Source organism: Tachyglossus aculeatus, chromosome 6, assembly GCF_015852505.1.
Source record: "Tachyglossus aculeatus isolate mTacAcu1 chromosome 6, mTacAcu1.pri, whole genome shotgun sequence".
NCBI lineage: Eukaryota > Metazoa > Chordata > Mammalia > Monotremata > Tachyglossidae > Tachyglossus > Tachyglossus aculeatus.
Window position 1 is genome coordinate 11,879,695 of NC_052071.1, and position 25,701 is coordinate 11,905,395.

Sequence of the window (25,701 nt, forward strand, 5' to 3'; positions counted from 1 at the left end):
ACAGTCTACAAAGGGGAGACGGAGAACAAAACAAAACATATTAACAAAATAAAATAAATAGAATAAATACGTATAAATAAAATAAAGAAATAGAGTAATAAATACATAGAGTAATAATAAATAAATAAATTTTTGGGACGAAGCAACTGCAGTACTACTTCTCCCTCCTGTGGCCGGGAATTTTAACTTGTTGGTTCAGTCCCTTCACAAGCTCAATCATTCATTCAGTCAGTCAGTCGTATTTATTGAGCGCTTACTGTGTGCAGAGCACTGTACTAAGCGCTTGGGAAGTACAAGTTGGCAACATATGTGAGCCCGCTGTTGGATAGGGACCGTCTCTATATGTTGCCAACTTGGACTTCCCAAGCGCTTAGTACAGTGCTCTGCACACAGTAAGTGCTCAATAAATACGATTGAATGAATGAATGAACATATAGAGACGGTCCCTACCCAACGGTGGACTCACAGTCTAGAAGGGGGAGACGGAGAACAAAACAAAACATATTAACAAAATAAATACAATAAATATGTACAAATAAAATAAATAAATCGAGTAATAAATAGAGTAATAATAAATAAATAAATAGAGTAATTAGGAAGGGCTTCGTTTTCTCCCCTCCCTTAGAAGGCTCAGATTTTCTGCCACAGAGCTCTTCCCCTCTGCCTCTGTCTCCCGCAAACTGCCTTCTCAAAAGCCACCCTGAATGCCCATGCGAAGGCAACCAGGTGGGAAAGGCCCCTCACTGAAAGCAACCCGAATAATAATAATAATAATAATAATCGTATTTGTTAAGCACTTACTATGTGCAAAGCACTGTTCTAAGCACTGGGGAGATACAAGGTGATCAGGTTGTCCCACGTGGGGCTCACAGTCTTAATCCCCATTTTCCAGAGGAGGGAACTGAGGCCCAGAGAAGTGAAGTGACTTGCCCGAAGTCACCCAGCTGACAACTGACGGAGCCGGGATTTGAACCCATGACCTCTGACTCCAAAGCCCGGGCTCTTTCCACTCCCAACAGAAGTTGTGAGGGGAGGGACGTAAGGTAATAAACAGTCTCCCTATGGCGCTGTCTTTGGCAGGGATCGGCCCACGGCGACGTGACGCTCGGGGGAAGAGACGCTTCCATGGAATGGAACCGCTTGTGGAAGGGAGACCTGCGGTTCCACGGACCTGGACCGTCCAGGAAGCCCCAACTGGGGAAATGATCTTTGTACCTCCTTGCACGCTTCCTAATAATAATAATAATGGCATTTATTAAGTGCTTACTACGTGCAAAGCACTGTTCTAAGCTCTGGGGAGGTTACAAGGTGATCAGGTTGTCCCACGGGAGGCTCGCAGTCTTAATCCCCATTTTCCAGACGAGGTAACTGAGGCACAGAGAAGTGAAGTGACTTGCCCAAAGTCACACAGCTGACAGTTGGCGGAGCCGGGATTTGAACTTATGACCTCTGACTCCAAAGCCCTTGCTCTTTCCACCGAGCCATGCGGCTTCTCCTAAGTCTCTGGGGCCTCACTCCGGCCTCCATCTTCAATTGCACTAGGCCCGGAGGGGAAAATCTGGCCTCTCTGCCCTGGGACGGGGGGCAGCTTCTCGGCTCTCCAACCCTCATCCATTTTGCCAGCGGAATAAGAAAGCGTCTGGGAGCAAAAAGGCCCCCGCCCCTCCGTGAGCCCTTGGGGGAAAGAGGTGGAGTCCCACACACTCCCACCATCCAGGAAGATTAGTTCTCTACAGCTCCAAGATGATGGAGTCCCTCACACTCCCACCATCCAGGAAGATCGGTTCTCCACGGCTCCAAGATGACCTTACCCCGACAACCTGTGTGTCCTGCCTTCGCTGTATGGGGATGTGGCCTGGTTGTAAAACTCCAAAGTCAATACTGGGGATTGAAATCGTTACTTAATTGGTTCCTCGAAGGAAGCGGGAAGTGAGACCGGTACAGGGAGGACAACTGGGCCGCAGGCAGGTCTGAGGGTGAAGAGAAAGCCAGCGCCGGGGGGAGGGAAAGAGAGACAGTACAGCAGGAAAGAAGAAAACTGTCAACCCCTTTCCAGGGGACCTTGGCCAAGACCAGCCAACTGAAAATACCCAAAAACGGCTACTAAATGGCAAAGTGGCGGCTTGGGTGACTGGGAGTGAAACACGACCACGTTTGAACTGGGAAGCACGCTAAACACACACCTGGGTTTCTTCCAAAACGGGTAAAACTGCTGATAAAAACCAAGGGGGTCTCAGAGCAGGGAGGAGCCCACGTCTCTGCAAAATCAATCCTGAAATTTTCTCTCAGAGCTAGAAAACATCAGCAAGCTGTCAGCCAAGCCACTCACTCGCCAAGGGGCTACGGCAAAACTCGCCCTCAGCGCAGCGTCCAGTTTTTGAACATCTGCTGATGCCCCCTGAGTGGGGGCTTCAGAGCCCCCCACCATCCCCTGCTCCTCCTCCCCTCCCCATTGCCTCCACTCACCCCGTCCCCCTCCACACAGCACTTGTGTATACTAGTACGTATTTCACTCTATTTTATTAATGATGTATACCTATATATATATATATATATATATACACATAATTCTATTTTTCTATTTTGATGGTTTTGACACCTGTCTGCTTGTTTTGTTGTCTGTCTCCCCCTTCTAGACTGTGGGTAGGGGCCGTCTCTGTTGCCGAAATGTACTTTCCAAGCGCTTAGTACAGTGCTCTGCACACAGTGAGCGCTCAATAAATACAATTGAATGGATGACTGAAAGGACATAGCACGCTCCGGGCATGGAGCTGCTATCCATGATCCCAGTGAGCTTAGATGCCCAGCCTCTGTGGACCCATTCACTAGTCCCCTGAGTTCTCCCAGGCCTGCAGAATAGCCACCCCCGTCCCCCAACGCCCAGCCCTTCATACTTACACATATTCAGCTGCCGTATGAAGCTGGAGATATTGTTGTGCTTGAAGTATTTGGGGAGGAGCTCTTTGGCAAACCTTTGCTCATCCAGAATGCAAAAGCTTTGGCCATTCTAGAAATCAAACAGAAAAATCAACACATGCGCTGAAACGTGAGCTTCCGCAGAGGAAATCCTACCCTGGAACAACTCCCCGCGGTATTTCTGAGAGTAGCTAATGAAAATGGGTCATTGTCAAAACAGGTGTGTATATGTGAGTTTGTGTGTGAGAGAGAGAGAAAGAAGGAAAGAGAGAAAGAAAGAGAGGGGGGGGAGGGAGGGAGGAAGGAAGGAAGGAAGGAAGGGAGGGCGGGAGGGAGAGAGAGAGAGAGAGAGAGAGAGAGAGAGAGAGAGAAAGAAAGAAAGAAAGAAAGAAAGAAAGAAAGAAAGAAAGAAAGAAAGAAAGAAAGAAAGAAGGAAAGAGAAGAGGGGAAGAGAAGAGGGGAAGAGAAGAGGGGAAGAGAAGAGGGGAAGAGAAGAGGGGAAGAGAAGAGGGGAAGAGAAGAGGGGAAGAGAGAAGAGGGGAAGAGAGAAGAGGGGAAGAGAGAAGAGGGGAAGAGAGAAGAGGGGAAGAGAGAAGAGGGGAAGAGGGAAGAGGGGAAGAGAGAAGAGGGGAAGAGAGAAGAGGGGAAGAGAGAAGAGGGGAAGAGAGAAGAGGGGAAGAGAGAGAAAGATGAGAAGGGAAAGAGACAGGGAGGGATGGGGAGAGAAAGAGAGTGCAAAGCAAACACACAGCTGGGAAACACCTAATAATTAATAATAATAATTATGGCACTTGTTAAGTGCTTTCCATGTGCCGAACACTGTTCTAAGCACTGGGATAGACCCAAATCAACCAGGTTGGACACAGTCCCTGTTCCACATGGGGCTCACCCCCTTAATCCCGATTTTACAGATGAAGTAACCGAGGCCCAGAGAATTTAAGGGATTTGCCCAAGGTCCCGCAGCAGACACGTGGCGGAGACGAGATCAGAACCCAGGTCCTTCTGACTCCTGAGCCATCTTCTATACACTACGCCACGCTGCTTCTCATTAACTCTCCATTAGATCATCAGCCCCAAATGATCCAGAGTTGAAAGTGACTATTACTCAGTGAATTCAAACCTGGCAGTTTCACTTTCCCTTTTGGTTTGGTTTCACCTCTGTTTCTAAGGCACCAAGACAAGCTGTCGCGTCGCCCCTCCGAACATACACTCACTTCCATCAGAAAGAAGTGAAGTCACCAACTTGTGACATTCCTCTATCAAACCGCAAGCTCCCACTGAGCCCCATCCCGGGGGCCAGAGCTCCTGCCAAGTTTTGAAGGGAATTCTAGCCGTGAAGGGCTGACAAGAGAAAGCTGGGATAGACAGGCTCCAGGTGCTGATCGGCCAGGGTCGATTCCCACAGGATCTGTAGAGTCCGGGCCTTGCAGGCCTCTTAATGAAACAGGGAACCCAACTTGTCTCCTCAATCATTCCGAGGAAACCGAATTGGGGCTGGACGGGTGGTTACCTCGGAATCCATTCCCAAAGCGTGAGGCAAAACTATCAGCAGGGTCTAGAGGGATTGGGACACGGACACGATCCGGAGGAAAAATCCATGCTGGGTCCCTGGAGGGAAAATAAGGGCTCTCTCCATACAACCTGATAAGCTTGTATCTACCCTGGCGCTTAGTTCCGTGCCTGGCACGGAGTAAGCGTTTAATGAATACCGAAAAACAAAACGGAGATGAGCTAGGGATGCTGAGGTGGTCCATCTCTAATCTTCAGAGGGAAAGGCATTTAAAGATGGCAGAGTGGTTCCGAGGCATCTCTCGTTGCCCCGTCTCACCCCCAAAACCCTTGGCCAAAACCCTGTCCTAGACATCGGTTGGAAACTGCCTTTTCTTGGGTTGTTGGGGGCTGGACAAGAGGAAACTTCCACACCCAAGAATTTTTGGGCGGAGAATGGCTGGGGGCAAACGCAGGAGTCGTGGGAGTCAAGAGACCAGGGAGTGGTTTCAGCTCCGCCTCTAGACCGGGCCTCAGTTTCCTCCTCCGTATGCTGATTTGTGCTCTTCCTCCTATCTAGACTAGGAGCCCCACACGGGACAGGAACTCTGTCTAACCGAACTTTCTCGGCTCAACGCCCACGCTCGGCACGGTGCTTGACACAAAGCTCATTATGGGCAGCACGTGTTTATTGTTGTACTCTGCCAAGCACTAAGTACAGTGCTCTGCTCAATAAATACGACTGAATGAAGGAATGAATAGAAAATACTTTATTAAGTGTGGCCGAGGGAGTTCCCAGTCTCCCTCAGCTTTAGGGTGTCCGCGTCAAGACCCCAGAAGCCGACAACCAGGCCCCGGAATCCACATCCCCAGTGAGAACTAGGATCTGTTCCGTGGGCTGCCTGGATGCGGGGCGACGAGCCTCTCATCTTCTCCATTTCTTCCCGGGATCGATTCACGAGGGAAGCAAACAGGAGGGAAAGAAGGCCAGGAGGCAGTGTCCCAGCCGGGGAATCACCTAACGCTGGGGATACAGAACCGGGGGAAGGTAAAAGTTCCTACTGAGCTGGGCCTCGGCCCCGGTGAGAGCCAAACTAGCTCTCTTCCTCCCTTCCAAGCCCTACTGAGAGCTCACCCCCTCCAGGAGGCCTTCCCAAAATAAGCCCCCTTTTCCCTTTCCTCCCCATCGCTCCCCCCACCCATCCCCTTCCCCTCCCCACAGCACCTGTATATATTTGTACATATTTATTACTCTATTTTACGTGCACATATTTACTACTCTACTTTATTAAGGATGTGCATATAGCTATAATTCTATTGATTCTGACGGCTTTGACACCTGTCAAACCTGACGGTTTCCCTACAGCACCTGTATATATTTCTACATATTTGTTACTCTATTTATTTTACCTGTACATATTTACTACTCTAGTTTATTAAGGATGTGCATATAGCTATACTTCTATTGATTCTGACCGTTTTGACACCTGTCTATTTGTTTCGTCGTCTGGCTCCCCCTTCTAGACTGGGAGTCCGTTGCTGGGGAGGGACCGTCTCTATCTGTTGCCAACAGACTTCCCAAGCGCTTAGTACAGTGCTCTGCACACAGTAAACGCTCGATAAATGCGATTGAATGAATGAATGAATGAATGAATGAATGAATGAATGAATGAACGAATGAACCAGCAGGGCCCAACTTCCTAAGGCAGTGAGGCCGGGAAAAGAGCCTCGGGTTTCCAAGAGCCTGCCCCGATGGATCGATGGGCCCAGAGGTAGGTAGAAAATAGTCTGTAAATCCTTTCCATCACCCCTCTCTCCTCACCTCGTCTTCTCCCTTGTTTCGAGGGGCTTTCCGGCCCCATTGTACCCCAACCTCGACCCCCTCCTTCCCGCCCCGACACTGCAAGGGTTTTTTTCTTTAAACTTTTTTCGACAGTTGCAGCCGCAGCTGGAGGGGCAGAAAAATGGAGAGGGGCTCCCGTTCTCACGGTTGGGGCCGGAAAGAGGCAGGGGGCTATAAATGGGAACCTCCTGGCTTAGCGGACAGAGCCCGGGGTTGGGAGTCGGAGGTAATGGGTTCTAATCCCGGCTCCGTCACTTGTTAGCTGTGGCACTTCGGGCGAGTCACTTCGCTTCTCTGGGCCTCATCTGTAAAATGGGGGTTAAGACAGTGAGCCCCAGGGGGGCAATTTGATGACATTGTATCTACCCCAGCGCTTAGAACAGTGGTTGGCACATAGTAAGCGCTGAACAAATACCAACAGTGCTGGCACATAGTAAGGGCTGAATAAATACCAACAGTGCTGGCACATAGTAAGTGCTTAACAAACACCATCATTATTGTCATCAACTGCTGGCGGGGGTCAATAAGGAGCTGCGGTGCGGCAAACACAAGGTGAAAATCACAATCTGTTCAGCACTTACTATGTGCCAAGCACTAATAATAATAATTGTGGTATTTCTTATGCGCTTACTACATGCCAGGCACTGTACTAAGCGCTGGGGTGGAAACAAGTAAACTGGGTCGGACGTAGTCCCTGTCCAATGTGGGGCTCACAGTCTCAATCCCCATTTTACAGGTGAGGTAACTGAGGCACAGAGAAGTGAAGTGACTTGCCCAAGGTCACACAGCAGACACGTGGAGGAGCCAGGATTATTAATAGTAATAATAATGGAATTTGTTAAGCGCTTACTAGGTGCCAAGCACTGTTCTAAACACTGGGGTAGATACAAGGTAATCAGGTTGTCCCAAGTGGGGCTCACAGATTTAATCCCCATTTTACAGATGAGGTAACTGAGGCACACAGAAGTTAAGTGGCTTGCCCAAGGTCACACGGCAGACGAGCGGAAGAGCCGGGATTAGAACCCACGTCCTCTGAGTCCCATGCCTGTGCTCTTTCCACTAAGCCACGCTGCTTCCTGATTAGAAGAACTGTGGTCAGCATTGAGGTTAGATTAAGCGCTTAGTACAGTGCTCTGCACACAGTAAGCACTCAGTAAATACGATTGAATGAATAATCAGATCAGACGCCATCCCAGTCGCACACAGGGCTCACAAAGGGGAGGGAAAGACATAGAGAAGTTAAATGACTTGCCCAAGGTCACACTGCAGAGGCCAGGATTAAAACCCAGGCCTCTTGACCCCCCAGTCCTGAGCTCTGGCCACTAGGCCACGGCACGGAATGGTTAATCTAACCACGGAGTGGCCAGAGAAGCGGCGTGGCTCGGTGGAAAGAGCACGGGCTCGGGAGCCACAGGTCATGGGTTCTAATCCTGGCTCTGCCACTCATCAGCTGTGTGACTTTGGGCAAGTCACTTCACTGGGCCTCAGTGACCTCATCTGTAAAATGGGTATGAAGACTGTGAGCCCCACGTGGGACAACCTGATCACCTTGGATGCCCCCCCCGGCCGCCGCCAGTGCTTAGAACATAGTAAGCGCTTAACGAACGCCATCACTGCTTTACGCTAATGATCTGAGAAAACCCAAAAAGAATATTTTTTTTTAACTCTGAGGACAAAGCCATTCCACCGTGCCCCGCCTCCTTCCCTCTCCTCCGCAACCTCCTCTTATCTGGGGACTCTTAGTAATCCTAACCGGGAGGAAAGTCAGACCTGCAAAACCGAGACCGGTCTGATCGCACCGGAGCGCGGAAAGAGTGCCAAGCGGTTGCTAGGAAATCAGCGGCAGTGCCGGCCGAAAGTATTAGCTCCAGGAGGGAGAGTCAGGCTGGTCCTAAATCAGGGAGCGGATCCTTAATGGGCGCTGCGGTGTTGAGTGCGAACTTGTTTCGTTCCTGCCCAGGACAGAGAACGACCCCCTCACAACATCCGCATAAGAAGCAGGACACCTCAAAATCTTGGCACCGAAATGCAAGGTGGCTTAGGGTCATTTTTGCAAAATGCAACAGATTTCATAGAAATCTTTATGCACCTTCTGCCTGAACCTCCTAACACTTGGAATACCAAAGGAAACAGGAAATAAAATGTTAACATTTTGCGCCTGCATGTTTCTGGGAGTAGGGGCTTCCTAGTTTTGGAAAACGCAGAGAAGAAAAGCATGGCCAGCTAACTTTTGTGGATCCTGAGTTGTTGCCAACTTGTACTTCCCAAGCGCTTAGCACACAGTAAGTGCTCAATAAATACGACTGATTGATTGATTGATCCTGAGCCAGCCGAGGACCCCAGTGGAAAGCAGAATCTGGAGAGGAGAGGAATGCCATGGGTTTGCGTGGCTTTGGATCTGCACCAAAGTTTAATGTATTTGAAGCCTTGCCGTGCTCCGATAGCTAATTCAGAGAGTGGTCAAGCTTTTTTTTTTAAAAAAAAAAAACAACAATAACACCCCAAACCTCAAGCTGGGCCAAGGGAGGTATCAGCGCAAGACTCATCGCCTTTGAGCGATGGCCCTATTAATACTAATAATAATATTTGCTAAGCCGGAGTCGATACAAGTTAGGCAGGTTGGACACGGTCCCTGTCCCACGTGGGGCTCACAGTTTTAACCCCCATTTTCAAGACGAGGCAACTGAGGCGTGGAGAAGTGATTCGCCCAAGGCCACCCAGCAGACAGGTGATGCGGCCGGGATTGGAACCCAGACCCGGGCTCGATCCACCGGGCCACTCTGCTTCCTCCTGTTCCACAGAACCACCACGCCCGTCTGCAGAGAGGCCTGTCAAACTACCGCCAAGCCCGACCGGGTCGGTTGTGGATGTGGTAACGATGAGGGCACGCGTTAAGCGCTTACTATGTGCCACGCTCTGTTCTACGCGCCGTTTGGGCCAGTGGGGGAAGCGACAGATTTTCCAGATTCCCACTCTGGCAATACAGACCCTAACGTTCACACAGGCGCACCAACTTTGGAGGAGGCAACTTTTGAAAAAGATTTTCCACCAGACAACTGAGCCGCCGGCCTTACGACACTGACAATGTTAGGCCAAAAAGAATGGGTAAGGCGATAGTAATAATAATAACGATGGCATTTATTAAGTGCTTACTATGTGCAAAGCACTGTTCTAAGCACTGGAGAGGTTATAAGGTGATCAGGTTGTCCCAGGGCTGGGACTCAGAGTTTTAATCCTCATTTTACAGATGAGGTAACTGAGGCCCAGAGAAGTGAAGTGACTTACCCAAAGTCACAAAGCTGAAAACTGGCGGGGTCGGTATTTGAACCCATGACTTCTGACTCCAAAGCCCGGGCTCTTTCTACTGAGCCACGCTAGGTGGGACGGAAAGGGAGTTTGGTTTATCAAAGAAACTTTGTTACTCTGGTGTATTCTATCTAAATACTCTGGTGTCGGTCAGTGTGTGCAGAGCACTGAACTAAGTGTTTGGGAGAATACAATAACGATAAACAGACACATTCCCTGCCCACAATGAGTTTACGGTCTAAAATGTTGCCAACTTGTACTTCCCAAGCGCTTAGTACAGTGCTCTGCACACAGTAAGCGCTCAATAAGTACGATTGATTGATTGATTGATTAAAATTTACTTCATTCCCCCCCCCGCAGCCCACAATGAGTTTACGGTCTAAAATGTTGCCAACTTGTACTTCCCAAACACTTAGTACAGTGCTCTGCACACAGTAAGTGCTCAACAAATACGATTGATTGATTGATTGATTAAAATTTACTTCATTCCCCCCCTCCCAGCCCACAATGAGCTTACGGTCTAGAGCGGGAGAGACACATTAATATAAACAAATGACAAATATGTACGTAAGTGCTGAGGGGCTGGGAGGGGGGATGGATAAAGGGAGCAAGTCAGGGCATCGCAGAAGGGAGTGGCAAAAGAGGAAAAGAGGGCTCAGTCATGGAAGGCCTCTTGGAGGAGGTGGCTTTGGAAGAGGGGTGAGTCGATGTTTGTTGGATACGAGGGGCACTGAAGAGGAATCCAGACAGCGGGGATGGAAGAGCAGGTTCCCGGTGGGGTCAGCGCTTAGAACAGTGCTTTGCACAGAGTAAGCGCTTAATAAATGCCATCATTATTATTATTATTATTGGGGAGGGGGAGAAGCGGCCCAGAGCGGGGATGGAGGTGGGGAAGAGGACTAGGCTACAGGAACCGAGCTTGGATCGGGCAGTGCCAGGAGCAGGCGGAGGCCGGCGAATAGTGTCAGCATAGAAACGGGCTATTGTGGAGAAGGCTTTCCAAACACTCCCCCTCTCCCCACCCCCTTCACTTTTAGCAAGCAGGCATTCCTCCGGGATGAGCCACCGCTCCCGGCTACACTCTGGCCGAAATCTCATTCCCGCTCGGCTGCCAACCAGCAGGCCCGGGCAGCGTCCGCGGAGGCGGCGACGGCCCCTCCCTGCCAGGGCCCCCGGAGCAGCTGTTGAGCACCGGGCAGCGATAAAGGCCGCGTGGGCCGTAATTTGGTGGGGCCGAGGGGGGCACGGGCCCTGGGCAACAACCCACGGAGACACACTGGTCTAGTGGGATACAACCACACCCCAGACTTCGGCCCGTGGGCAGGGATTGTGTCTGTTTTATCGTACTCTCCCCAGAGCTCGGCACACGGTGAGCACTCGAAAAATCCGACTGAGTGAATTTGGCAGGGCGAGGGCGTTACTTCATTCTGACAACACGCTGCCCATCTGCTGCTGGATTCGGGAGATTCGGGCGTGGGACTGGGCCTGCTTCTGCCCTTGGCTGGCTAACGCGGACAATGACCGGACGCGTGCTTTGCAAACCAATCAATCGTATTTATTGAGCGCTTACTGTGTGCAGAGCACTGTACTAAGCGCTTGGGAAATACAAGTTGCAAAGAGTTGCACCCGCTCCCCTACGGACTCGGAGCGGGGCCGGCGTGGACACGATACTGCCGATGTCTTTAGCGCTAGAATCAAACCTTGTTGCCAATTCTCTAACGTTTAGTACAGTGTTAAACACGAAGAAAGTGCTTAACAAATATCACAGTTATTATTATCTTCATTACCTTCTCAATAGTATCATTGTTAATAATAATAGCAATAATAATAATAATAAGTTGCAAAGAGTTGCACCCGCTCCCCTACGGACTCGGAGCGGGGCCGGCGTGGACACGATACTGCCGATGTCTTTAGCGCTAGAATCAAACCTTGTTGCCAATTCTCTAACGTTTAGTACAGTGTTAAACACGAAGAAAGTGCTTAACAAATATCACAGTTATTATTATCTTCATTACCTTCTCAATAATATCATTGTTAATAATAATAACAATAATAATAATAATAAGTTGCAAAGAGTTGCACCCGCTCCCCTACGGACTCAGAGCGGGGCCGGCGTGGACACGATACTGCCGATGTCTTTAGCGCTAGAATCAAACCTTGTTGCCAATTCTCTAACGTTTAGTACAGTGTTAAACACGAAGAAAGTGCTTAACAAATATCACAGTTATTATTATCTTCATTACCTTCTCAATAATATCATTGTTAATAATAATAACAATAATAATAATAAGTTGCAAAGAGTTGCACCCGCTCCCCTACGGACTCGGAGCGGGGCCGGCGTGGACACGATACTGCCGATGTCTTTAGCGCTGGAATCAAACCTTGTTGCCAACTTGTACTTCCCAAGCGCTTAGTACAGTGCTCTGCACACAGTAAGCGCTCAATAAACACGATTCAAAAACGAAAAAAACCTTCCGCAAAGGCTGCAGAGCACCGGTGGGTAGAGCAGAGAACACAGAGTCAGAAGACGTGGGTTCTAATCTTGACTCTGCCGCTTGCCTCACTTACCTCATCTGTAAAATGGGGATTAAGACTGTGAGCCAATCTGACTTGTCTCAACCCCACCGCTTAGTACAGCGTTCGGCACATAGCTTAACAAATACCATTAAAAAATACTCATTCTCCCTCCAGTTTAGACTTTGAACCCCGGGTGGGTCAAGGCCTGTCTCTCGTATTCACGTGTTCGATGATTCAGTGCTATTTATTGTACGCTTACTGTGTGAGCGTAGGTTGGCTGATGCGGTAATCTAGGTGGGATAGGATGAGTGATTGTATTAATGTGGTAGCAGTTTGGATGGAGAGGAAAGGGCGGATTTTAGTGATGTTGCGAAGGTGAGACCGACAGGATTTGGTGACGGATTGGATATGTGGGTTGAACGTATCTACCACGCATTCAGCATTGTGCTTGGCACTCAACAAACGCCACTCTACTATAATAATAATAATAATAATGGCATTTATTAAGCTCTTACTATGTGCAAAGCACTGTTCTACGCACTGGGCAGGTTACTAGGTGATCAGGTTGTCCGGCTCACAGTCTTAATCCCCATTTTACAGGTGAGGGAACTGAGGCCCAGAGAAGTTACACCCAGTCACACAGCTGACAATTGGCGGAGTAGAGATTTGAACCCATGACCTATGACTCCCAAGCCCATCATCATCATCAATCGTATTTATTGAGCGCTTACTATGTGCAGAGCACTGTACTAAGCGCTTGGGAAGTACAAATTGGCAACATATAGAGACAGTCCTACCCAACAGTGGGCTCACAGTCTAAAAGTCCATGCTCTTTCCACTGAGCCACACTGCTTCTCTACTAACTCCCCTATCCCCAATTCTTCTTCAATGTCTCCGTCCGTAGACTGTAAACTCCTCGTGGGCAGGGATCCTGTCTACCAACTCGGTTTTACAGCATTTTTTCAAGTGTCTAGTATAGTCCCATTATAAAGAGAGATTCAGCATGGCCTAGGGGTGGGTTCAAATTTGGGCTCGGCCGCTCGTCTGCTGTGTGACCGTGGGCAAGTCACTCCATTTCTCTGTGCCTCAGTTACCTCCCTCTGTAAAATGGGGGTTAAGATTAGAGAAGCAGCGTGGCTCAGTGGAAAGAGCCCGGGCTTGGGAGTCAGAGGTCCTGGGTTCTAATCCCGGCTCTGCCACCTGTCGGCTGTGTGACTTTGGGCAAGTCACTTCACTTCCCTGGGCCTCAGTTACCTCATCTGGAAAATGGGGATGAAGACTGTGAGCCCCACGTGGGACAGGGACTGTGTCCAACCCGATTTGCTTGGATCCACCCCAGTGCTTAGCACAGTGTCTGGTGCATAGTTAAGCGCTTAACAAATACTATTATTATTATTATTATTATTATTATTATTAAAGAGGCTCACCAGATATTTCTGGATATTTCTCCATGGCATAAGCACGCGTGCCACACGCCAGCCTTCGTGCAGTTGTTTCCCTTGGCATTTCGGGGGTCGGAGCTTGTTGGCACGACAACTATGCCGGGGGGGAATGTGTGGGAAGTGTATGAATAATAATGATAGTATCTTTAAGCGCTTACTACGTGCCAAACACTGTTCGAAGCGCTGGGGGGAGATACAAGGTGATCAGGTTGTCCCACGTGGGGCTCACAGTCTTCATCCCCGTTTGACAGATGAGGGAACTGAGGCCCAGAGAATAATAATAATAATGATGGCATTTGTTAAGTGCTTATTATGTGCCAAGCACTGCTCTAAGTGCTGGGGGGGATACAAGGTGATCAGGTTGTTCCACGGGGAGCTCACAGTCTTCACCCCCATTTTACAGATGAGGGAACTGAGGCCCAGAGAAGTTAAGTGACTTGCCCAAAGTCACACAGCTGACAATTGGTGGAGCTGGGATTTGAACCCACCACCTCTGACTCCCAAACCTGGGTTCTTTCCACTGAGCCATGCTGCTTCACACATATATATATGAATGTCTATATGACTATATGTATATGAATATGTATATGAATATATTCATATACATACATACATATGGGGTATATATGAATGTATATAAACCATAATTATGGCAAACAATGATTATATAAATGTAGATAATACAGATCTTCATATGAATATATTCATAGACATATACATATGAGACATATATAATAATAATAATGGCATTTATTAAGCGCTTACTATGTGACAAGCACTGTTCTAAGCGCTGGGGAGGTTACAAGGTGATCCGATTGTCCCATGAGGGGCTCACAGTCTTCATCCCCATTTTACAGATGAGGGAACTGAGGCCCAGAGAATGTATATAAATGATAATTATGGTAAACATGATTACATAAATGTAGATAATGGATATCTCCAAAGGAATATATGAATATGTCAGTGAATAGATTCATAGGAATATATGTAGATTCATATACATATGAATGAGGTATGAGGTATATATGAATGTATATAAGTGACAATTATGGTAAACAATGATTATATTAGTACATAATGCATATCTTCACAGGAATATATGAATCTGTCTATGAATACATAGATTCATATACATATATAGGTATATATGAATGTCCGCTGTTGGATAGGGACCGTCTCTCTATGTTGCCAACTTGTACTTCCCAAGCGCTTAGTACAGTGCTCTGCACACAGTAAGTGCTAAATAAATGCGACTGAATGAATGTATATGTGATAATTATAGTAAACAATGATTATATAAATGTAGATAATGTATATCTTCATGGGAATATACAAATATGTCTATGAATACATAGATTCATATACATATACAGATACATATTAATGTTTAGAAATGATAATTATGGTAAACAATGATTATACACATATAGATGATGCATATCTTCATAGGAATATATGAATATGTATATGAATATATTCGTAAGAATATACCAATTCATATACATATACAGGCATATATGAATGTATATAAATGATAATAATGGTAAATAATGATTATATAAACGTAGATGATGCAGATCTTCATGGGAATGGATGAATATGCCTATGACTATATTCATACGAATATATAGATTCATATACATATATAGGTATATATGAATGTTTAGAAATGATAATTATGATAAACAATGATTATATAAATGTAGATAATGCATATCTTCATAGGAATATATGAATATGTCTATGAATATATTCATATGAATATATAGCTTCATATACATATATGGGTCTATATGAATGTTTAGAAATGATAATTATGGTAAACAATGATTACATAAATGTAGATAATGCATATCTTCATAGGAATATATGAATATGTCTATTAATACATTCATATGGATATATAGATTCATATGCATAAATGGGTATATATGAATGTTTAGAAATGATAATTATGATAAACAATGATTATATAAATATAGATGATGCATATATTCATAGGAATATATGAATATGTCTATGAATATATTCATATGAATATGTCGATTCATATACATATATAGGTATATATGAATGCTTAGAAATGATAACTATGGTAAACAATGCTTATATAAATGTAGATAATGTATATCTTCATAGGAATATATGAATACATTCATATAAATATATGCAGATTCCTATAAAACATATAAAACACATATAGAGACGCAGCGTGGCCCAGGGGAAAGAGCCCGGGGCTTGGGAGTCAGATGTCATGGGTTCGAATCCCGCCTCCACCACTTGTCTACTGTGTGACTTTGGGCGAGTCACTTCACTTCTCTAGGCCTCACTTCCCTCATCTGTAAAATGGGGATGAAGACCGTGAGCCCCTCGTGGGACACCCTGATCACCTTGTAACCTCCCCAGCACTTAGAACAGTGCTTTGCGCATGGTACGCGCTTAATAAATGCCGTCATTATTATTATTACATACACATGAGGTATACACGAATGTGGATAAATGATAATTATGGTAAATAATGATTGTATAACTGTAGATAATGTATATATAAATGGGCAGATGGTCGGAGAAGCAGCGTGGCTCCGGGGAAAGAGCCCGGGCTTTGGAGTCAGAGGTCATGGGTTCAAATCCCGGCTCCGCCAACTTATCAGCTGGGTGACTTTGGGCAACTCATTTGACTTCTCTGGGCCTCAGTTCCCTCATCTGTAAAATGGGGATGAAGACTGTGAGCCCCCCGTGGGACAACCTATCACCTCGTAACCTCCCCGGTGCTTAGAACAGTGCTTGGCACATAGTAAGCGCTTAATAAATGCCGTCATTATTATTATATATGTCAACTTGTACTTCCCAAGCGCTTAGTACAGTGCTCTGCACACAGTAAGCGCTCAATACGATTGAATGAATATGAGGTCTATATGAATATAGATAAACGTTACTATAGTGAACAATGATTGTATAAATGTAGATAATGTATATATAAATGGGCATATAGAGAAGCAACGTGGCTCAGGGGAAAGAGCCGAGGCTTTGGAGTCAGAAGTCATGGGTTCAAATCCCTGCTCTGCCAACTGTTAGCTGTGTGACTTTGGGCAACTCACTTCACTTCTCTGGGCCTCAGTTCCCTCAACTGGAAAATGGGGATTAAAATTGTGTGAGTCCCCAGTGGGACAACCTGATCACCTTGTAACCTCCCCAGCGCTTAGAACAGTGCTTGGCACCTAGTAAGCGCTTAATAAATGCCATCACTATTATTATATACATCAACTTGTACTTCCCAAGCGCTTAGTACAGTGCTCTGCACACAGTAAGCGCTCAATACGATTGAATGAATGAATATGAGTTCTATATAAATATAGATAAAGGTTATTATAGTGAACAATGATTGTATAAATGTAGATAACGTATATATAAATGGGCATATAGAGAAGAAAGGTGGCTCAGGGGAAAGAGCAGGGGCTTTGGAGTCAGAGGTCATGGGTTCAAATCCCTGCTCTGCCAACTGTGTGACTTTGGGCAAGTCACTTCACTTCTCTGGGCCTCAGTCACCTCATCAGTAAAATGGGGATTAAAGTCAATCAATCAATGGTATTGATTGAGCGCTTACTGTGTGCGGAGCACTGTACTAAGCGCTTGGGAAGTCCAAGTTGGCAACATAGAGAGACGGTCCCTACCCAACAGCGGGCTCACAGTCTAGAAGGGGGAGACAGACAACAACACAAAACATATTAACAAAATGAAATAAACAGAATAGATATGTACAAGCAAAATAGAGTAATAAATGTGTACAAACATATATACAGGTGTGTATATTTTAAAAAAGTGTGAGCTCCCCGTGGGACCACCTGATCACCTTGTAACCTCCCCAGCGCTTAGAACAGTGCTTGGCACGTAGTAAGCGCTTAATAAATGCTGTCATTGTTATTATATACGTCAACTTGTACTTCCCAAGCGCCTAGTACAGTGCTCTGCACACAGTAAGCGCTCAATACAATTGAATGAATGAATATGAGTTCTATATGAATATAGATAAAGGTTATTATAGTGAACAATGATTGTATAAATGTAGACAATGTACATATAACTGGGCATATAGAGAAGAAAGGTGGCTCAGGGGAAAGAGCCGGGGCTTTGGAGTCAGAGGTCATGGGTTCAAATCCCTGCGCTGCCAACTGTGTGACTTTGGGCAAGTCACTTCACTTCTCTAGGCCTCAGTCACCTCATCAGTAAAATGGGGATTAAAATCAATCAATCAATGGTATTTCTTGAGCGCTTACTGTGTGCACAGCACTGTACTAAGAGCTTGGGAAGTCCAAGTTGGCAACATCTAGAGACGGTCCCTACCCAACAGCGGGCTCACAGTCTAGAAGGGGGAAACAGAGAACAAAACCAAACATACTAATAAAATAAATAGAATAGATATGTACAAGTAAAATAAACCAATAAATAGAGTAATAAATATGTACAAACATATAGACATATATACAGGTGCTGTGGGGAAGGGAAGGAGGTAAGATGGGGGAGACAAAACAGATTAACAAAATCAAATAAATAGAATAGTTGGGTGCAAGCACAGACCACAAAACCAAACATATTAACAAAATGAAATAAACAGAATAGATACGTAGAAGCAAAATGGAGTAGTAAACACGTACAAACATATATACGGGTGTGTCTATTTTAAAATCGTGTGATCACCCTGTAACCTCCCCAGCGCTTAAAACAGTGCTTGGTACGTAGTAAGCGCTTAATAAATGCCAACATTATTATTATTATTATTATTATTATTATATTATTATTATTATTGGCGGTGAAAGGCCGGGCGTCGGGGTAGGCCTCGGGCCTCTGAGGAGAAGAAGGGGGGGGAGGGGCGGCGGCCCTCCGAGCCCGCGCGCATGCGCGCGCGCCCCGCGGCGGCCCACCGGTGCGCATGCGCATCAGCCGGCTCCTTACCCGGCTCCAGCCGATGACATGGTCGCTGGCCGGGTCCTCCACCAGGGCCCACAGCTTGGCCAGGAAGCCCGGCACGGCCCCGGGGGTCCCCTCCATGGCCACGGCCGCAGCGGCTCGGACAGCGCTTAGCACAGCTCCCGTCTCCCCGCTCAGGCCCCGCCGGGCCGCCCGCCCGCCGAGGCGTCTCCCGGAGCCAGGCCCCGCCCCTTTCCGCAGCCGCGGCCCCCCATTGGCCGGCCGGCGGCGTCTACGTCACGGGCTCCGGGGTCCGGCAACGGGATTGGCCGGCCGAGCCGGGCGGGGGAGGGCCTGCGTCGCCCGGGATCCCCGGCCTCCGATTGGTCCGCGGGGCTCTAGCTCCGCCCCCTAGCCGATCGCCGATTGGCTGAGCCGGAGGCGAGGATTTCCTCCTCCCTCAAGGCCCCGGGGGATGAGGGGCCGCCCCGAGGAAAGAGGGAGGGTCTTCAGCATCATTCATTCAATCAATCAATCAATCGTATTTATTGAGCGCTTACTGTGTGCAGAGCACTGTACTAAGCGCTTGGGAAGTACAAGTTGGTTATGCTACCATGGTTATTATTAATAATAATAATACGTTGTTCATTATATTAGTAATATAATGGTAATTATTGATCATTCATTCAATCGTATTTATTGAGCGCTTACTGTGTGCAGAGCACTGTACTAAGCGCTTGGGAAGTACCAGTTGGTTATGCTACCATGGTTATTATTAATAATAATAATGTGTTGTTCATTATATTAGTAATATAATGGTAATTATTGATCATTCATTCATTCATTCAATCGTATTGAGCGCTTACTGTGTGCAGAGCACTGTACTAAGCGCTTGGGAAGTACAAGTTGGTTATGTTATCATGGTTATTATTAATAATAATACCGTGTTGTTCATTATATTAGTAATATAATGGTAATTATTGATCATTCATTCATTCATTCAATCGTATTGAGCGCTTACTGTGGACAGAGCACTGTACTAAGCGCTTGGGAAGTACAAGTTGGTTATGCTACCATGGATGTTATTGATAATAATAATAATATGTTGTCCATTATATTAGTAGTATAATGGTAATTATTGATCATTCATTCATTCATTCAATCGTATATATTGAGCGCTTACTGTATGCAGAGCACTGTACTAAGCGCTTGGGAAGTAGAAGTTGGTTATGCTACCATGGTCATTCTTAATTATAATAATAATATGTTGTTCATTATATTAGTAATATAATGGTAATTATTAATTCATTCAGTCATTTAATCGTATTTATTGAGTGCTTCCTGTGTGCACAGCACTGTACTAAGCGCTTGGGAAGTACAAGTTGGTTATGCTACCATGGATATTATTAATAATAATAATATGTTGTCCATTATATTAGTAGTATAATGGTAATTATTGATAATTCATTCAATCGTATTTATTGAGCACTTACTGTGTGCAGAGCACTGTACTAAGCGCTTGGGAAGTACAAGTAGGTTATGTTACCATGGCTAGTAATAATAATAACCATCATCATCATCATCAATCGTATTTATTGAGCGCTTACTGTGTGCAGAGCACTGTACTAGGCGCTTGGGAAGTACAAATTGGCAACATGTAGAGACAGTCCCTACCCAACAGTGGACTCACAGTCTAAAAGGGGAGACAAAACCAAACATACTAACAAAATAAAATAAATAGAACAGATATGTACAAGTAAAATAAATAAATAGAGTAATAAATATGTACAGACATATATACATATATACAGGTGCTGTGGGGAAGGGAAGGAGGTAAGATGGGGGGGATGGAGAGGGGGACGAGGGGGAGAGGAAGGAAGGGGCTCAGTCTGGGAAGGCCTCCTGGAGGAGGTGAGCTCTCAGTAGGGCCTTATTAATAATAATAATAATATGTTCTCCCCTCCTTAACTTCCATCTTCAACCGCTCACTCTCCACTGGTTCCTTCCCCTCTGCCTTCAAACATGCCCATGTCTCTCCGATCCTAAAAAAAACCCTCTCTTGACCCCACCTCACCTTCTAGTTATTGTCCCATATCCCTCCTACCATTCCTTTCCAAACTCCTTGAACGAGTTGTCTACACGCGCTGCCTAGAATTCCTCAACAACAACTCTCTCCTCGACCCCCTCCAGTCTGGCTTCCGTCCCCTACATTCCACGGAAACTGCCCTCTCAAAGGTCACCAATGACCTCCTGCTTGCCAAATCCAACGGCTCCTACTCTGTCCTAATCCTCCTCGACCTCTCAGCTGCCTTTGACACTGTGGACCACCCCCTTCTTCTCAACACGCTATCTGACCTGGGCTTCACAGACTCCGTCCTCTCCTGGTTCTCCTCTTACCTCTCCGGTCGTTCTTTCTCAGTCTCTTTTGCAGGCTCCTCCTCCCCCTCCCATTCTCTCACTCTGGGGGTTCCCCAAGGTTCACTGCTTGGTCCCCTTCTGTTCTCGATCTACACGCACTCCCTTGGTGACCTCATTCGCTCCCACAGCTTCAACTATCATCTCTATGCTGATGACACCCAGATCTACATCTCTGCCCCTGCTCTCTCCCCCTCTGTCCAGGCTCGCATCTCCTCCTGCCTTCAGGACATCTCCATTTGGATGTCTGCCCGCCACCTAAAGCTCAACATGTCGAAGACTGAACTCCTCTCCCTGACTTTCCCATCTCTGTTGACGGCACTACCATCCTTCCCGTCTCACAAGCCCGCAACCTTGGTGTCATCCTCGACTCCGCTCTCTCATTCACCCCACACATCCAAGCCGTGACCAAAACCTGCCGGTCTCAGCTCCACAACATTGCCAAGATCCACCCTTTCCTCTCCATCCCAACCGCTACCCTGCTCATTCAAGCTCTCATCCTATCCCGTCTGGACTACTGCACCAGCCTTCTCTCTGATCTCCCATCCTCGTGTCTCTCTCCACTTCAATCCATACTTCATGCTGCTGCCCGGATTATCTTTGTCCAGAAACGCTCTGGACATATTACTCCCCTCCTCAAAAACCTCCAATGGCTACCGATCAATCTGCGCATCAGGCAGAAACTCCTCACCCTGGGCTTCCAGGCTGTCCATCCCCTCGCCCCCTCCTACCTCACCTCCCTTCTGTCCTTCTCCAGCCCAGCCCGCACCCTCCGCTCCTCCGCCGCTGATCTCCTCACCGTACCTCACTCTCGCCTGTCCCACCGTCGACCCCCGGCCCACATCATCCCCCTGGCCTGGAATGCCCTCCCTCTGCCCATCCACCAAGCTAGCTCTCTTCCTCCCTTCAAGGCCCTGCTGAGAGCTCACCTCCTCCAGGAGGCCTTCCCAGACTGAGCCCCTTCCTTCCTCTCCCCCTCGTCCCCCTCTCCATCCCCCCCATCTTACCTCCTTCCCTTCCCCACAGCACCTGTATATATGTATATATGTTTGTACAATTTTTTTACTCTATTTATTTATTTATTTATTTTATTTGTACATATCTATTCTATTTATTTTATTTTGTTAGTATGTTTGGTTTTGTTCTCTGTCTCCCCCTTTTAGACTGTGAGCCCACTGTTGGGTAGGGACTGTCTCTATATGTTGCCAATTTGTACTTCCCAAGCGCTTAGTACAGTGCTCTGCACATAGTAAGCGCTCAATAAATACGATTGATGATGATGATTATTATATTAGTAATATGGTAATTATTGATCATTCATTCAATCGTATTTATTGAGCGCTTACTGTGTGCAGAGCACTGTACTAAGCGCTTGGGAAGTACAGGTTGGTTATGCTACCATGGTTATTATTAATAATAATATGTTGTTGTTCATTATATTAGTAATATAATGGTAATTATGGATAATTCATTCATTCATTCAATCGTATTGAGCGCTTACTTAGCTTGTACTAAGCGCTTGGGCAGTACAAGTTGGTTGTGCTACCATGGTTATTATTAATAATAATATGTTGTTGTTGTTCATTATATTAGTAATATAATGGTAATTACTGATCATTCATTCATTCAATTGTATTCCTTGAGCGCTTACTGTATGCAGAACACTGTGCTAAGCACTTGGAAAGTACAAGTTGGTTATGCTACCATGGTTATTATTAATAATAATAAGATGTTCATTATATTAGTAATATAGTGGTAATTATTGATAATTCATTCATTCAATCATGTTTATTGAGCGCTTACTGTGTGCAGAGCACTGTACTAAGCGCTTGGGAAGTACAAGTTGGTTATGCTACCATGGTTATTATTAATAATAATAATATGTTCATTATATTAGTATTATAATGGTAATTATTGATAATTCATTCCTTCAATCGTATTTATCAAGCGCTTACAGTGTGCAGAGCATTCATTCATTCATTCAATCAGATTTATTGAGTTCTTACTGTGTGCAGAGCACTGTACAAAGCACTTGGGAAGTACAAGTTGGCAACAATTAATATTACTAATTATTAATTAATTAATAATTAATATATTAATGATAATGGTATTTGTTAAGCGCTTACTATGTGCAAAGCACCGTTCTAATAATAATGATGGCATTTGTTAAGCGCTTACTGTGTGCCAAGCACTGTTCTAAGCGCTGGGGGCGATGGGTAGGGATTGTCTCTATTTGCTGCCGAATTGTACTTTCCAAGTACTTAGTACCGTGCTCTGCGCACAGTAAGCACCCAATCAATCAATCAATCAATCAATCATATTTATTGAGCGCTTACTGTGTGCAGAGCACTGTACTAAGCGCTTGGGAAGTCCAAGTTGGCAACGTATACAGTCCCTACCCAACAGTGGGCTCACAGTCTAGAAGGGGGAGACAGACAACAAAAGCAAACATATTAACAAAATCAAATAAATAGATTGAATGAATGAATGCCAAGCACTGTACTAAACGCTAGGTCATCAGGTTGTCCCAGCACAGAGAGGCAGGGAGAGCTACAGAGGACAGGGTTAAAAAGGAAAAGTTATGTGGAGTGAGTTTTTTGGGGGGTTTGGGGCTGCCAATTGTCTGCTGGGTGACCTTGGCCAAGTCACTTCACTTCTCCGGGCCTCAGTTACATCATCTGTAAAATGGGGATTAAGATTGTAAACCCCATGTGGGTCAGGGACTGTGTCCATCCCAATTAGCTTGTCTCTACCCCAGCGCTTAGTACAGTGCCCGGCACATTCATTAATTTATTCATTCAATCGTATTTATTGAGTGCTTACTACTGTGTGCAGAGCACTGTACTAAGCGCTTGGGAAGTAAAAATTGGCAACATATAGAGACGGTCCCTACCCAACAATGGGCTCACCATCTAGAAAAGGGAGACAACAAATCTAAGTGTTTATTATGTAAGCACTTAACAAATACCACAATTATTATTATTATTAAATGTGTCCCATGCTGATTTCACATGAGGTGTGGGACATTTGAGGAAAAATTGGCCCTCAAATAGAAAGCCCTCCTAAATAAAGGCCAGGAGCAGCGCGGCTCAGTGGAAAGAGCCCGGACTTGGGAGTCAGAGGTCACGGGTTCAAATCCCAGCTCCGCCAATTGTCAGCTGTGTGACTTTGGGTAAGTCACTTCACCTCTCTGGGCCTCAGTTCCCTCATCTGTAAAATGGGGATTAAGACTGTGAGCCCCATGTGGGACGACCTGATTACCTTGTAACCTCAACAGTGCTTTGCACATAGTAAGTGCTTAATAAATGCCATCATTATTATTATTATTATTATTATGGGTTCAAATCCCGGCTTCGCCAATTGTCAGCTGTGTGACTTTGGGCAAGTCACTTCACTTCTCTGGGCCTCAGTTCCCTCATCTGTAAAATGGGGATTAAGAGTGTGAGCCCCACGTGGGACAACCTGATTACCTTGTAACCTCCCCAGCGCTTATGTGCTTTGCACATAGTAAGTGCTTAATAAATGCCATTATTATGATTATTATTATTATTATTATTATTATTATTATTATTATTATGGGTTCAAATCCCAGCTTCACCAATTGTCATTTTTGTGACTTTGGGCAAGTCACTTAACTTCTCTGGGCCTCAGTTCCCTCGTCTGTAAAATGGGGATCAAGACTGTGAGCCCCACGTGGAACAACTTGATTACCTTGTAACCTCCCCAGCGCTTAGAACAGTGCTTTGCACATAGTAAGTACTTAATAAATGCCATTATTATTATGGGTTCAAATCCCAGCTCTGCCAGTTGTCAACTGTGTGACTTTGGGCAAGTCACTTAACTTCTTTGGTCCTCAGTTCCCTCATCTGTAAAATGGGGATTAAGACTGTGAGCCCCACGTGGGGTGACCTGATTACCTTGTAACCTCCCCAGTGCTTAGAACAGTGCTTTGCACATAGTAAGCGCTTAATAAATGCCATCAAAAAAAAAAAAAGGGGGTTCTAATCCCGGCTCCACCGCCTGCCTTCTGACCTTCAGCAATCCACTCAACTTCTCTGGGCCTCATCTGTAAAATGGGGAGGAAGACTGTGAGCCTCACGTGGGACAACTGATTACCAAGCACTGTTCTAAGTGCTGGTGGCACATAGTAAGCGCTTAGCAAATGCCATCATTATTAATAATAATGGTATTTGTTAAGCACTTACTATGTGTATATACTTGTCTATATGTTTGTACATATTTATTACTCTATTGATTTATTTTACTTGTACATATTTATTCTATTTATTTTATTTTGTTAATATGTTTGGTTTTGTTCTCTGTCTCCCCCTTCTAGACTGTGAGCCCGCTGTTGGGTAGGGACCGTCTCTAGATCTTGCCAACTTGGACTTCCCAAGCACTTAGTACAGTGCTCTGCACACAGTAAGTGCTCAATAAATACGATTGAATGAATGAATGAATGACCTTGTATCCACTCCAGCGCTTAGGAAAGTGCTTGACACATAATGAGCGCTTAAATATCATAATTAATTATTATTCTATGGTCGCCTTGCCCTCAGTGACTTTGTTGGTGGTAGTAATCGTCTCAGCCTGGAGAGAAGATGAAGGTAAGTAGTCGGGTGGCAACATTTTCTTTTGTTCAGTGGGAAGTCAGGGTGGGAATAGCATTAGGAGGTGAATATAATAATAATAATAATAATAGTAATAATAATGGCATTTGTTAAGCGCTTACTACGTGCAAAGCACTGTTCTAAGCGCTGGGGGGGATACAAGGTGATCAGGTTGTCCCACGTGGGGCTCACAGTCATAACTCCCTCCCTCCTCATATGCAACAGACAAGAAGGCCCATCTCTCCAAGACACCTTCCCG

At 45.8% G+C, this 25,701-nt stretch overlaps 1 protein-coding gene across 2 annotated transcripts in view; it reads right to left on the minus strand.

The window, feature by feature from the left end:
- LOC119929730 (heat shock factor protein 3-like) overlaps positions 1-18,599 on the minus strand; it is a 51,141-nt gene extending 32,542 nt beyond the window's left edge. For both annotated transcript variants that reach the window (XM_038747978.1, XM_038747977.1), the window contains exons 1-2: positions 18,463-18,599; positions 2,899-3,007 (exon numbers count right to left, since the gene is read on the minus strand). In XM_038747978.1, coding sequence (XP_038603906.1) covers positions 2,899-3,007; positions 18,463-18,558 — 205 coding nt within the window. In that variant the 5' untranslated portion in view covers positions 18,559-18,599. The remainder of the gene's footprint in view (positions 1-2,898; positions 3,008-18,462) is intronic.
- Positions 18,600-25,701: the final 7,102 nt, after the last annotated feature.